The 13,960-nt window shown below is 54.6% G+C and overlaps 1 protein-coding gene across 2 annotated transcripts in view; it reads right to left on the bottom strand.

The window, feature by feature from the left end:
- Positions 1–911: 911 nt before the first annotated feature.
- Positions 912–13,960, bottom strand: part of Eefsec (eukaryotic elongation factor, selenocysteine-tRNA specific) — a 213,437-nt gene continuing 200,388 nt past the window's right edge. For both annotated transcript variants that reach the window (XM_036182168.1, XM_036182170.1), the window contains exon 7: positions 912–8,804. In XM_036182168.1, the coding sequence (XP_036038061.1) occupies positions 8,614–8,804 (191 nt within the window). In that variant the 3' untranslated portion in view covers positions 912–8,613. The remainder of the gene's footprint in view (positions 8,805–13,960) is intronic.

Genomic DNA, 13,960 nt, shown 5'->3' with positions numbered 1-13,960 from the left:
TGTACCGTCTTATTTATACACATGTGCACACAGCAGACATGAGCAATCAAAAACGTTGCCTAGCTTTGGACCTGGAGTGTTAAATTTGTACATGGCCTCTGTTCTTGCAAGATAGGTGTCTATACTCAACACTGCTCACTAAGTCTGTGGACAGGGAAGCCCAAGGCAGAGTGGAGGTCAGCCTGGGCAACTTTAGGCCTGTAGGCCTCTGTCTGTCTCTCTCTCTTCCCATCTACTCAAAGGCTCACTCTCTATCTTCCTGTGAGCCCTGGTTGCCATTTTCTCTAGGTGGGCTGTGACTTGAAATTTCCTCTGGGTTGAGCCAAGGGAACTTTCCCTGGGTGGGATCAGCATGCAGGAAAGGGCTACCTGCAGACAGACCCCACTGTACTGATGTATGCTAGGACTGTTGGGGTTCTGTGTGAGAGGCCCATTGCCTAAGCCTCCCTTGCACTCAGAGAAACTAGGATGTCAAGAAACTGGGAGCTAGAAGAGGCTCTTTCCTCAAGGCAGGGTGGGTCTGGGAGAGGTCAGGAGCCTGCAGGAGGAAGTCAGGCCTGGTGGCTGCAACAGAGAACAGTTGTTAGGGGGCAGGGCTTGTATCACAGCAAGAGGCTCAAGTCCATGTTTGGTTACTTCTTTATGGCTGGAGATAGAGCTAACTGTGCATTTTACCCAGAGCCACAATATAGCCCTAAAACATGCCTACTGGGGAGGGCTGGCACCACAGCTTAAAATACGTAAGTGGGGCTGGAGAGATGGCTCAGTGGTTAAAAACACTGGCTGCTCTTCTAGAGGACCTAGGTTAGATTCTCAGCACCCACATGGTGGCCCACAACTTTGTGTAACTCTAGTCTCAGGAAATCTATCTCCTTCTCTGGCCTCTGTGGGCACCAATTTGCATGTGACACAGACATACATGCCGACAAAATGCTCATACACACAATAAAATATTACAGATATATTTAAGGGTGCAATGGACTCAACAGAACTGTTAGGCTGGACGTGGGTGCCCAGCTGTCTGGTGGTGGCTCTGTGGCAGGGTGGGGACTGACTTGAGGGCGGAATGGGGCACATGTGGCCCCAGGTGGGCACGCCAGCCCAGTGAGGCACATAGAGCAAGTGTTGGGTAAGTTGGCTGAGGACTCATGGCAGGGATAGAGTGTTGGCCTAGGCAAGATTCTTGATGGGTCATGGGTTCACACACTCCTCCTTTAGGACTCAGGACACATCCCAGATTGCTAAGAAGCACACTGACCACTGCACACACTGACTCACAGAGAGTCTGGCTCCAATAGGCTCTGGTGGTGTGGGGAGCATGACATTGCATCCCCAGCGTGGGTCAGCAAGGCTGGGTCAAGCTCCAGGGATCGCTCTTCATTCCTGTCTTTTCTGGGTAGGTATCATTCCTTCCTGCTGTGGACTGCTTGCTCTCGCGGTGAACCAGGGATGGCAGCTCTGCATCCCCAGGCAGAGAAGGTCCTGTCCCCATATTCCATCAAGACAGTGACATGCTGGTGGGTCCTCTCTCACCATGCGTGTGGAATGAACAAGCAGGTACATGGCTGGGGCTGTGAGAGGGACTTTCCCCCAGTATAATGCAGGACAGGTTCTAGTGTATAAGGCAGGGCAGGACAGTGGGACTGCCCTCCCCAGTGTAAAGCAGGACAGTCTCTAGGAGAGGAACTGCCCCCTTCACCCTAGTGTGAAGTATAATAGGTCCCAGTGAGAGGGACTGTTGCCCACTGTTAAGAAGGATGTCCCCTATGTATACATATGCAGTGTGACAAAATACACAAAGATGGCCCTCTTTGGGAAGGGTGTGGACTCTGGGCTCTTCAGACTGGGTTCGGAGTCCCCAGGCTACACCATCCCAGATTGTCCCATGAGGCTCTCCATTGTCTCTGAGCCTTAACTGTGTTTCTTGGGTTGAAACTAGAAAGGCAACCAGCAAGCCCCACCTAGAACAGAGCCTGAACCAACCCAGTTAGGCCACCATCCTTGATACCTCATACCTGAGGGCTGGCAGATGGCTCCCAAAGAGCCCAGTGCCCACTTGTATACTCAAGGGTGCCTGGGTACCCTAGACAGTGTGACTCTGGGCCTGTCACCTGGCCTCTCTGGGACTCAGCAAAGAGCAAAAAGGGGTGAGGCCTCTCATCTTGCAGGATGTCACCGGAGTTTGTGAGAGATGTGCCATGTCCACATCAGGCTTGTCACATGTGATAGAGGGCCTGCTTCCCTAGCAGCTCCAACTCCCAGGGTGCTTTCTTGTGCTGGCTATGTGCCCTTGACTGGAAGTGTAGATGGACATAGAGGAAGGCTGCCCCTGTCAAGGTCCCTCCCTGCTGGTGGCTGTAGGGAGGCTCTGGAATGCTGAGGAGCCCTGGGAATCCATGTGGAGGTTTCCTTTCCAGGCTGGGTACACACAGCAGCTGCCTGGATGCCTGTTGAGGTTGGAAGGGTCCTGCCCAGAACCAGCAGCCTCAGCATGTCCACCCATGTGGGTGCCCCTGCTGGCCCTCCCAGCACCTTCCGGCCACCGGGAGATGCTTGTCTGTTTTATCAGTGGTCCCCATGACTCTGACAACTGTCTCTCTTATCGGTGGCCCACTGCCTGTCCGTGCCACAGGCCACAGAGCTCTGCTGTCCTTTGGGCTATATAGGGCCTAGAATGGGGCCTCTCTGCCCCCTATGGAGGCTAGCAAGCCACAAGTGAGAGAGCCTGCATCCCAGAGAGGAGACCCAGCCTGGAACTGCCCATGGGCTCTGACCTGGCTGAGGCCAGGCCGGGAGAAGGCCATACCCCCTCAGGGAAGCTGGGAGCAGTGATTGGCAGGGCAGACAGCACACGGATGCTTCTTTCCCTCCAGGCAAGTACCAAGAATTGGGAGTTATCACAATTACTGGCTATCACTCAGCCATCTCCTCTCACATCTGATTAGAAGTATTGCCCCATCTTTCTCTGCCTTTGCACAGTTCTGTCCAGCACCCACCCATACCACCTGCCTTCAGTGGCGCCAGTCTGCACCTGTAAGCAGCTGCCTGAGGCTGTCACTGCAGGCCTCTTCCCCAGACCTGGCAATTACAGTAGTGTCGACTGATTCTATCCATCCCCTGCGTGCAGACCCTATGAAACACCTTGCACCCAGCTTTCCAGAACCATTGTTCCAAGATGCGCAGAATTCCAAGGCCCTGTCTCCTCCCCTGGCTTCACTGCCTCTGTGCTCATGGCCCCACTGTGTGTCTAGCTCAGGCCTCTCCCCAGCACCAAATCTGAAGCCCAGCTAGCCACTTCCTCAGGAATCCCACACTGAAGGTATCTTGCCTAGCTTGCTCCTATAAAGCCGCTCACCTCTGCAGGGTCACCTAGCTCTGCTAAAGCTGGTCCTAAATCCCCACTAAGCAGATCCAGAGTCAGCTTCTACCACTCTAGCCCCAGATCTACTATTTCAGCCTTTCCCTGGCAGTCCACAGGGAGGAGGATGGCCTTGGATTTCTGATCCAAGTGTTGGGATTACAGGTGTTTACAACCTGGTTTATAAAGTATTTGGATGCATGACTAGACACAGGACACCAGCAAAGGGCCTGAGCTGTCACTGGCAGCCACCCTGAGGGGTGCCATGTTGAGAATGGATCTCCACATCTCTGCAGGAGGACAGACCAAGATGCAGGATGGCTTGGGTCACTACTGCAAGGAAACAAGTGGGATGAGTCCCCACATACAGTTGTGCTCTCTACTGGGGCCTGAGGCCAGTGTGTATTCCCGGCCAGACTAGGGGATGGGGTGGTGGAATGTACTGCTGTCCTACAGACAGGCTTTCTTCCCAGGCCTGGTGCATCACGGGTGCTGCTCTTGGTGACAACAGTGGTGACAGGATGGGGTGACAATGACGCTGAACTTAGTGATGGGGGTAACATGGTGGAGTTAGTGCTGAAGCTCAGGGATGACAGGGTGGGGACACTTTTGTGTACATAATGGGCTTAGGGGTTGAGTAGGAGCAGGATCTGGTCTCTGTAACCTGGTCTAAAAACTCACGAGGCCTTTGAAAAATGCAGGTTTCCAGGGTCCTCTTCTGTGTCGCTGGGAAGCCTGTCCCCTCCTGCTTTTCTAGACCCCTAGCGGGGAGTCCCTCGGGCTCATGAAGTAGAGCCTGGCACCGTGGCTGCCAGAGTCCAGCCTACAGGATACAAACTGCAGAGGGGAAGGGTCTGGACGAGAGCCAGGAGACCCTGTGGGCCTGGTCAATGAGGCTGACACTCCTTCCTCCCCCCTGCTCACCAACTGTCCTGGACAAGACAAGAGAAACAGAAAGAGACAGGACATGTGGAGAGCAGAGGCCAGGAGCTGGAGAGTGGGCCACACCTAAGTCTCCTCCTGGAGCCCTGCTGTGGAAAAAGGCACTGGCCACCCGCATCCCTGCCTCAGGGAGCCCTGTGGCTCAGGGGAAGGGACAGGGCTGATGGGAACTATACCGAGGAAGAAATCCCCACCACACAGTGGTCCCTTGGAACTGTGCAAGTCAGGGCCGAGCAGAACCTGGGCCCAGAGGTGGTCATGTGGGAGGTGTGCCCAAATGGTGTCCCTAGAAGGGTCACCAGGCTCTAGCACTCTTTATCTGGGGCCCCAGCTGTGGCCTCAGGAAGTCACTGTTGTGCCGCTGGTCTCCCCTCTAGGCCCATGATAACGTTGGGGGATCCTAGTGTATTGAGCAACACCTAAGCCTGGGCTGCAGGACCCTGACCTACAGGCCTCAGAGCTGTGCCTGCGTATGCAAGCTGAGGTAGGAGAATGTCCAGGCTAGTGGGAAAGTCCGATCTGCTCTCTCCAAGTCCAGTGAGTTCAGGACAGGTAGGCCCGTGCCCTTGTGCTAGGCCAGGACAGCACACACAGGGACCTCAGCCAGTGTCCAAAGATGCTTCTTTGATGCCCTACACAATTCTGTCCCTACATCCAAGTTCCAGCACCTGTGTTGAATCTCCAAACCTTCCAAACACCGTCATCCTGAACTGCTTCCCTCCTACATCCAGAAACCTCCCTATCCCAGAGCTGGTCATCATACAGGGACTCCTTTTCCCAGGCGGATCCCCGACTAGGATTCCTAACTAGGGTCAGCGTCAGGGTTAGGGGACCCACCCTGCTGCTGTTCTTCAGGTTTCCCTAGGTCTCCTCTTCAGTCTCCCTATGAGCATCACACCAGTGCCCATGCCTGGCACCTACTCCCAGCAGTCAAGCCTGTAGATGGATGAGTGAGCTAATGAATGAATGGCTGCATCTACTATTAGTGCTGAGGTGACTACTCTTTTTAATGAGGGCTACTCCCTGTGGAGGCTTCTGGGAAGATGGGGTTTGGGAAGCCCCGACCTTCCTTTAGCAATCTCTCAGTCTTCCATTAGAGCCTGCACTTCTGGCCCCTCAACAGCATGCCAGGCTTCCCCTGGCAAACTACTTCCTGCTCTCTTCAATTTTACTCATGGAGCCTCTGGGGTCTCTTAGCAGAAATAAGGGTCATAGAGGACCCTCATGGGAGGGCCACACTAGGAACTGGGAGGCCATGAGCAGTGTTGAGGAAGCCAGGGCTAGGATCACCAAGTAGGAGGGAATTCCACCTGGCTGAGGGCCCTGGTTTCGGCACTTCTGATAGCTCCTATCGTTAGTCTTACCAGGCCCTAGAGAAGAAGCTCATCCAGCTTTGTGCTCTGTGGGTCACTACTCTGCGTAGACCAGGTCCCACCTCCTTTATTCCACCCCTATGTAGATGCCAGACACGCAGTAGCAGACAAGCCCTGAGTACATGGTGTCCAGACACTGGCCCTGTCCAGAGGCTCAGTACACACACAGACCCAGGTGCACATGTGCATGGCTGGGGAGGACAGAGGCTGCCCCTTCTGCCCCAGGCCCCCAGGGCTTCCCATTTACCAGCCGTTATCTATCAAAAATATATTAACCCCGGGCCTGTTTCCATCAGAGTCTCGATTCCAGGGACGGTTCCAGATAAGCCTTATCTCTGTGCTGGTGCATTAGCCCCATGCTCCAGGGCCTGCCAATCATGCTGCCCCCACCCAGCCAGTAGTGCGACACTAGCTGTGACTTCACATTGTGCAGGAGGCTGGAGGGTGCCTCTTTTCCAAGGACACACCCCTAGCACCATGGCAGGGGGTTTGGAATTGTCTAGTGCCCTAACCCATGGCATGGAGACCTGAAGCAGTTCCTGTGGGCTATGGCTGCAATGAAGCTTGTCTTCCCTAAGACACTGGAGCCTGGGACCATGTGAGGAGGGCCGGCGGGTCCTGGAGCTGGGCCCTGCCTGCAGCCAGTCCTGGTCAGCAGTGCACACGGCTCCCGGCCACCCCTCCAGACTGCGTACCCTGGCTTTAACTCACTAATGGGTGTTCGGGTTTCCACCGATGCCATGCCTGATAGGGGTCTCTCCTGGGACTGTGTGTTCTCAGGCCACAATGGGCAGGCCTGTGTCATACACATTCTCAGGATCCTAGAGGCTTGGTGGGGGTCACATGCTGAGCAACCCCTCCCAGAGCTCAGCCCTGGCCTCTTCTATGTGCCTTCACTTCCCTCTATCTAAGCTCTCACTCTGGGTTTTCAGGAAAACAGTCTTCAGGAGAGATGCTGGGGGTATGGACATGGAGACTCTACCCACATACAGGTCCTGGGGAAAATGGTTGAACTGGAGCTGTGCCAGAGCTACAGCTGGCTGAACTGTCTCTTGAGGTTCACAGGCCTCTGTCCCTCAATGTGGGCACATCTGCAGGCTTGTTCCTAGGCTGCAGGGGTGTGATGGCAGCTCTATGCTCAGCAGAGTCCCAAGTTCTCAGATCTACCTCAGATCACATGAAGCAGTGGCTTCCCTTATATAATGGAGACTCTGAGTACAGACTGGGGACTTAACCAAGGTCATAAACTCCATTCAGGGCAGACAGAGAGAATATGCCTCAGGCCCCATGCTGAGCAGAATGGCTTCCTTACCAATGAGGATGCAGACCTGGCTCAGCCACTCACCCATGCTTAGAGGCCACCAGTTCTGGAAGGCTTCTTTTGCTCCCAGGAGTGATGTAGGGGACTGTGGGCCCTCAGCCTGTTTGGCTACCTGCCTTGAGACCCTTGCCGAAGCCTGGGCCTCACTGTCTCTAACTGGCTGCTCTTCTCAGGCATCCTAACAGGTGGGCAGGGTTGGGTTGGGATGGGGTAGCTCAGCCAGCGACCCTGTCCTTCAGGCACGGCAGTCTTCAGGTCTGGGTGGGCTGATGAGGCCCAGTGCTGGGCAGGGTTAGGCTTAGGACCAAGCAGGAGGCAGACATCCCTGAGGTGCTTCCACAGGCGGCAGCGGTGGGCTTTCCTGGAGCTAGAGGAGCAGACACTGTGATCGCACTCACTACCTCTGCTGTCCTCCAGGTCACACCCAGGTCAGGGGACCCACAGCGTAGTGGTAAGGGTACCATGGAGTCCTGCAGGAAGCTGCTCCTTAGGGGCCCAGCAGCAAAACAAAGCCCAGGCCCTGCTTGTCTTCAGCTCTAGGCTGTTCTGACTGTGGCTGCCAGAGGCCTGGCCAAGGACAGTGAAGGGCAGCCGCTACCACCCTGGTCTCCTGGAGGCATGAGGGGCTTGGCGGGCTGATGGGGTATTTGATTAGGGCCATGGTTTACAGGGACGCTGTGTTCTGTAGCCTGGCTCCTTTTCCTCTGCCCTCTGCTCTGGGGCTTAACAGACCCAAGTCATTTGATCACAACCTGCCCCTGTTAATATTTTTAATGCCATTTTTGAAAATTAAAGCATAATGCACTGATTACTGGGATAAAGGGAGGCCTTCACGTCTGTCTGGAGGCCAAACAGGGAAGCGCCAGGACATCTGCTGCCCTTACAGGTGTCTGGAAAAGCTCTGATTCCCTCATTGGTCAGTTCCACCCTCTCTCCCCATCTCAGTCCCCATGCTAAGCCTGAGGGTGCTGGGGCTGGAGATGAACATGGACAACGTCCAGGTGCTCCATCCCTGGTCCCTTGGGAGTCTGGTCCCCAAATTGGAAGTCAGAGTCTATTGACCTCTAGTGTCAAGATAGAGCCCGAGGGTGCTAGCCCCCACCCAAGGGACCTTACTAGACTCAGCTACTCAGAGAACCTCTATTCTTCAAGGCCCATGACACTCCAGGAGCCATTTGGGTGGTCCTAGCAGCTTTGAGTCCTCACCCAACACCACACAATACCCTGTGATTCCTGGTAACCCGTGGGAGACAGGCAGACTATGGGTGGGCTAGGTCATATATGGGTGTTTATTTCCAGTTGCAGGGTGCCAGCTACTTGGGATAGGCTGAGAGTGGCTGCAGACACCCTAACTGGGGAGCCTGGGAGGCCCAGGTTGCTGGCTCTGCTAAGGCCCTTTCCAGGCCGGGTTTAGTTGCTCTCCTGGGTGGGTGCAGGAATGGAGTGGCAGCCTTTCTGGATGGTTCCTCACTTTCCCCAGGTTTTCTCAGAGGGCTCAACATCAGTGGGATGGCACTGGATGGGCTGCCTGCAGGATTGGGGAGACTGAGGCACATTGGGGGCATCTGGCACTGTGGTCTGGCTTGTAGCTGGCAAGAGGCCCTGGGGGACTGGCTCACTTAGGGAGTCTGTACCATGCGCTTCTGGGTGTCAAAGACATAGCGCTTGAAAGACAGGCTGAGTGTCACAGGCTGCATGGGCTCTGGCCGCTCGGCGCTCTCCTCTGGCTTGGCGGTCTCCCCGCGGCCAGCTCGGTTCCGCTTCTTGAGTGTAGGTGTCAGGATCTTCTTGGACTCAGGGCTGAGGCCACCTGCAAGGGAAAAAGTGTCACTGACTCACTGCAGGCAGAGCTGCCTCCTTGTCTCCCAGCTCCATGCCCTTCCCCAACCCAGTATCACCCTCTCTGCCCAATAAGGTAGAGCCTTTCTGACTCCTCCCCACACCTAATTCACTACTAGCCAGTCACTTTGGGGCACAACTCTCTAATCTTCTGGCTGCTCACCTGGTTTCTAAGGGCCTAATGCTCTCTGAGAACACTGTTCTACCTGGCCACTTGAGGTTTCTGGCCACCATGGAGACACCCTCTTACCCCTTATGCCAGGAGTCTGACCTTGTAGCAGGCTTTCTCAGGTTCTGTGCCTTTTGCCTCTGGGTGGGTTCAGAGGAGGGGAGCCTCAGCAGACCAGAGGTGAGCAGGGAACAGCTGGGAGGTTTAATCAGCTCTCCTTGGCCAGAGCTCTTGTGGGGGTCTCACCCAGGCTCTGGGAGACACTGTCTCTAGCTGGGTCCTCCATCCTCACCACCCACCCTGAATAAGGTTGGGCCCTTTGCCATCTCCAAGAGCTCAGCACGACCTTTCTTCATGTAGAACGTCCTTTCTACTCTAACAGCGGAAGATGTCCCATGGCCCGTCAGGGAAAGGCTGTGCACCCTGTGCATCGCAGCTTAGCTGTTTTCAGTTGGGCTGCAGACTGACAGCACCTGGCAGCCGCAGATACTGCACTGGTTAGATCGAATCCAGCATCTCACGTGCTTATTTATTCTAGTGTTGATATTTACAACCGACTGTCTTGGGTTTCCAGATGAGACGCTGGGCAGAGGCTCAGGCAGTGCCTGCTAGTGCCTACTGGCACCTGGGGGAAATCTCCTGACAGCCCTGATTCTGAAAGGCAGCATCCACCTGCATGTGGCCTCTGACAATGATTTTTGTTTTTTGCTTTTTAAGACAGGGTTTCTCTGTGTGGCCCTGGCTGTCCTGGAACTCACTCTAGACCAGGCTGGCCTTGAACTTAGAGATATGCCTGCATTGACTCCCAAGTTGCTGGGATTAAAGGCATGTGCCACCACTGCCCAGCTCTGGCAATGATCTTGAAGAGGGCTCTCCAAGCATTCTGCATCGGCCCCTAATCTCTGGACATTTAAAAAGTGGTACATCTCTGGAAAGCTGAAGTCAGTTAGGGATGGCCTGTCTCGCTGTATGAAGGGTCTGGGCTCACTCTGAAAGAAGGAAGTGAGACTGTCAGCTACCTCAAATCCTGGACCCCTGGGAAAGCTAGGGGCTTGAAGCTGCCAGCAGTACCCTAGAGCCCAGCTGCCCACTGCCCCTGCCAGAGTGCAGCAAGGAGAGGGTGCCCTCCTGCAGTTGCCTGGTCTTTAGTCCCGCATCTGTGCCTTTGCCTCCTCCCAGATGAGGCCTAGGCCTTGGAGCAAGAAGAGGGCCCTGGGCTGGTGCCAGGCCTGCAGGTATCTGAGTCCCTGAATCAGAGCTGGGCCTTCCTCCTGCTGGCACCAGACCCTGACAAATGGTACGGGCCTGTCTCTCTCTGGTGCCAGGAGGTCTGATCGCCAAAGAGGTGCAGGGCTCCAGAGCGTCTGTGCCATGCTGGGGAGACAGGTGTGGCCCAATCAGTAGTCCATCTCATCTGTGATGGCTCTGGTTACACACAGTGTATGCTGCATCACCACAGAGCAGGCAGGGATGGAAGAGGAATCTGGCACAAGTAATACTGTGGCCATTGAGCAGCTTGGTCGCCTCAGCCATCACAGGGGTCTGGTGAGGGAACACCATCAAGGGTCTGCCAAGAAACCTGTCCCAACAACTCCTGGGGGCATATGGCAGATATCACACCGTTTCTTCAGTGGCTCCCTTTCCTTTGGCCAGGTGGCATATGCCGAGGAAGTTGGAGCTGTACCCACAACAGGCTCATGGCCCAGCTCAGGCTGCAATTGTCTCTCAGCTGCCCAGGGCTTTCCTTTTAATGATACTTGGCACTGTAGGATCAGTGGGCAGCCGGGAGGAGTCCAAGCCAGCTCCCCTGGAGAGATTCTAGTCAACAGGTTTAGAGGCAGATAGCCCTAGATAGCATGAGTAACTTCAGGAAATGACCCTGTGTCCCTGGGAGGGCAGTGGTACCAGCTTTGATGTTCCTAATGCAGGGCTCTCTGAAAAAGACTGCTGGACTCATGCTCGGGTGACAGGACCACCACAGAGACTATTGGCAGGCTATATAGGTAGAAGAAGTCTATCACATGGCCAAGCCCATGAAGTGTATGCTTGGTTCTGTGGGGAAAATGGTGATGATTGGGTCAAGGGAGTCAGCAGACAGCTAGGGTGCCTGTATCTATAGCCCAGGGTGCCATCAGGCAGGGCAGTTTCCCACCCTGCCACCCCACTCTCCCGGCTCTTCCTATGTGCCTGGGCAAACAGCAAACACCGGCTTCCTGGTCCTGCGTATCTGTATGTGCACTTCTGGCTTTGCCAGCCCTTAGGCTAGGATGAAGCACCCCCGGAGTTCTAAGAGTGCCTACTTTACCACCTTCAAGTCACTTCAGAAGTCACTTCCCAGGCCTACTGGCCACCCGGCCACTGTACCCAGCCTCTCTGGCCCTCACCTGCTCTAGTTCTTTCCTCTAACTCTGTCTCCTCTGGCAGACTCTATTATCTCCATGGTTTTGTATCTGTTGTCTTTCTGTGACCAGTCCTACCACAGTGAGGTTTCTGTCTTTGCCCATGTGACCTGCACTGGGGACTCTGGCTCCTAGCTGTCAGTGCTGGTGAGACCCTACAGGACTGGAGGCAAATCCCTAGGACCAAGAACCCAATGGTCAAGCAGCTAGAAACAGCCTGTGAGATGGTTTCTGCATAGTTGACACCAACCAAGGGATGCAGACCAGACAAGCATGTGCCATGTGGGCCCAGATGTGCAGAGGTGCCCAGTCCTCACTGATCAGGGCTGGAGGAACTGAGGTGCTCAAGAGCCTCACACTTGGCCAAGGTCCCACAGTGGGTGGTGGGCAGTGCAGGTGACTAAGGTGGTCTGGTCCCCATCTGTGTTTGAGCATCAAAGAACCACATTTCTAACATCAGTTAGAGGGGAACTGAGACCAAGGGCTGATAAGACAAATCCCCTTGCCATAGTAAAGAGATGTTCAGTAGGACTAAATGTGACTCAATGAACATTTAAAAACAGATTCATGCTAGGGGTGAGGACACAGAGATGGCTTATTTGGTAATGTATTTGCAAGCCCGAGGACTTGAGTTCAGATCCCCAACAGCCAGGCGAGAAATTGGGCAAAGTGGTATGTACCTACAGCCTTAGCATCCAGGCGGTAAAGAAAGGAAGTCCTGGGGGCTTGCTGGCCAGCCCGTCTAAATGAATTTTGTGAACTCCAGATTCAACAAGACTTTGTCTCAGCTAAATTAGGGACAGTAACAGAGGAAGACACATAAAGTTGACCTCTGACCTCCATACAAAACATGTATTCTAAACTTAGTTCAAGAAATGCAGCAGGCAAAACTTTCAGAAGAACCCTATCAACTGAGCTACAGAGAAAAGACCAGCTGGCTCTCTGCCCAGCCACCAGGGATCACAGGGGTTACAAGTAGTACCTTTCTTCTACTTTTCCGTACTGCCCAAGGGCTCTGGGTAACCCTGGTTAGGCACAGAGGTCCAGCTACACGGGCCCCACAGTGTGCCCATTCCTGAACCCCAACAAGGGACAATGTGCAGCAGTGCACACAGGCAAGCAGAGGAAGGGGAAGGGGGTCCAGGTGGGTTCCCACAGCCTGGGGGATGGGGCCCAGGGCAGTTGTGGTCAGGAAGCAGGCTGGCACTATGAGGCCAGTGGCCTTGCTTCTAGCGTGCTCTGGCTGTGCCTGGGAAGGGTGAAGCTGAGCATAGGTAGAACTCCTTTATTGGCACCAAGGTCAAAATGTCTGGCACAGCTGCTTTCAGCTCGAGCAGGAATCTCAGGGCAGGTTCTGGGACTGGCTCTCCAGCTCTGCTCTCCAGCTCCCCAGCCCCACTGGCCACTCCTGCTGCCCTCCTGCTTACTCCCTCGCCACCAGAGAGAATCCTCAGAGGCCCATGTGATGCTGGGACCTGCCCCACCAGCAGGAGGCAGGAGGACGTCCTTACTCAGAGCCATGCCTGCCTCCTCTGCCTCTCTGCTCCCGATGCTCCGCCTCCTCCCTCTGATCATCAACTGCAGGAAACCAAACAAGGGCTCTTGATCATTCATTTCTGTGAGCCGAGTTCATTTCCACCCACTGAATTCACTCTGCCACTGCTCCTTGGAGTGTATCCCCTGACTGCCCTGAGCTAAAAGGAGTCCCTCCTAGGAGCCTCACTGAGCACCTGTTTTCACTGCGGTTGTGCAGTGCCTACTTCACAGAGGCCGGTGAGTGGTGATGATCTTCCCACTGCTGGGCATGGAGCCCTCTAGGTCTCCCCGGGGAACATGAATATGTTGGAGGCATCCCATGATGTATGCAGCACCCAACACCATCATACCCACACCTATGCATGCTACCCTCCATAAACCCACACCCCTTTACATCTATTCCTGTATGTCACATGTATCCACTGTCTCATACATAAACTACATATCATATACAGCCATCATATTATACACACCCATGGCCCTGTATAGACCCCTGCATATCCCACATATGCACTCACCCCTCATATATATATATCACTCACACCCACATGCACTCATCTCTATTACATACATTTACATGCCAAACCCTTCATGCTACACGCACCTGTGTGCATCCCACTCAGATGAACAGGGCAGTGGTGAGGCCTGGGAAAAACATGCCTGCCCTTCGAGTGGTCCAGAGAGCAGTCTGGACCAGACATCAGGTTGGACTTTGGTCCTCTCCCATGTGCCAACACCATACTTCTCCTGGCAAGGGGTGTGTTGGAGCTGAGGTAGCCCATGATGTCCCCTGTTCAGGAGGCCTACTCTCTCCCTAGACAACATGAGTCCTGGAACCTACTCTACTCTCTTTTGAGCCCAGACCCCAGGATGTAGTGGGGGTGGCAGTGACCCTATGTGACACCCCTGCTCATGGCTTCCCATGGGGACCTCTCCCAGGGCCTGGCTGGCCTTTCTCACTGTGCGCCAGCCCTACACAAAGGCACAATGGGCTGCAGGCTGCTGGGTCTTGGCTCCACTGGG

The sequence above is a fragment of the Onychomys torridus genome, chromosome 3 (assembly GCF_903995425.1).
Source record: "Onychomys torridus chromosome 3, mOncTor1.1, whole genome shotgun sequence".
NCBI classification, from domain to species: Eukaryota; Metazoa; Chordata; class Mammalia; order Rodentia; family Cricetidae; genus Onychomys; species Onychomys torridus.
Note: the sequence above shows the minus strand (reverse complement) of the source record. Positions and strands in the feature narration are given on the sequence as shown.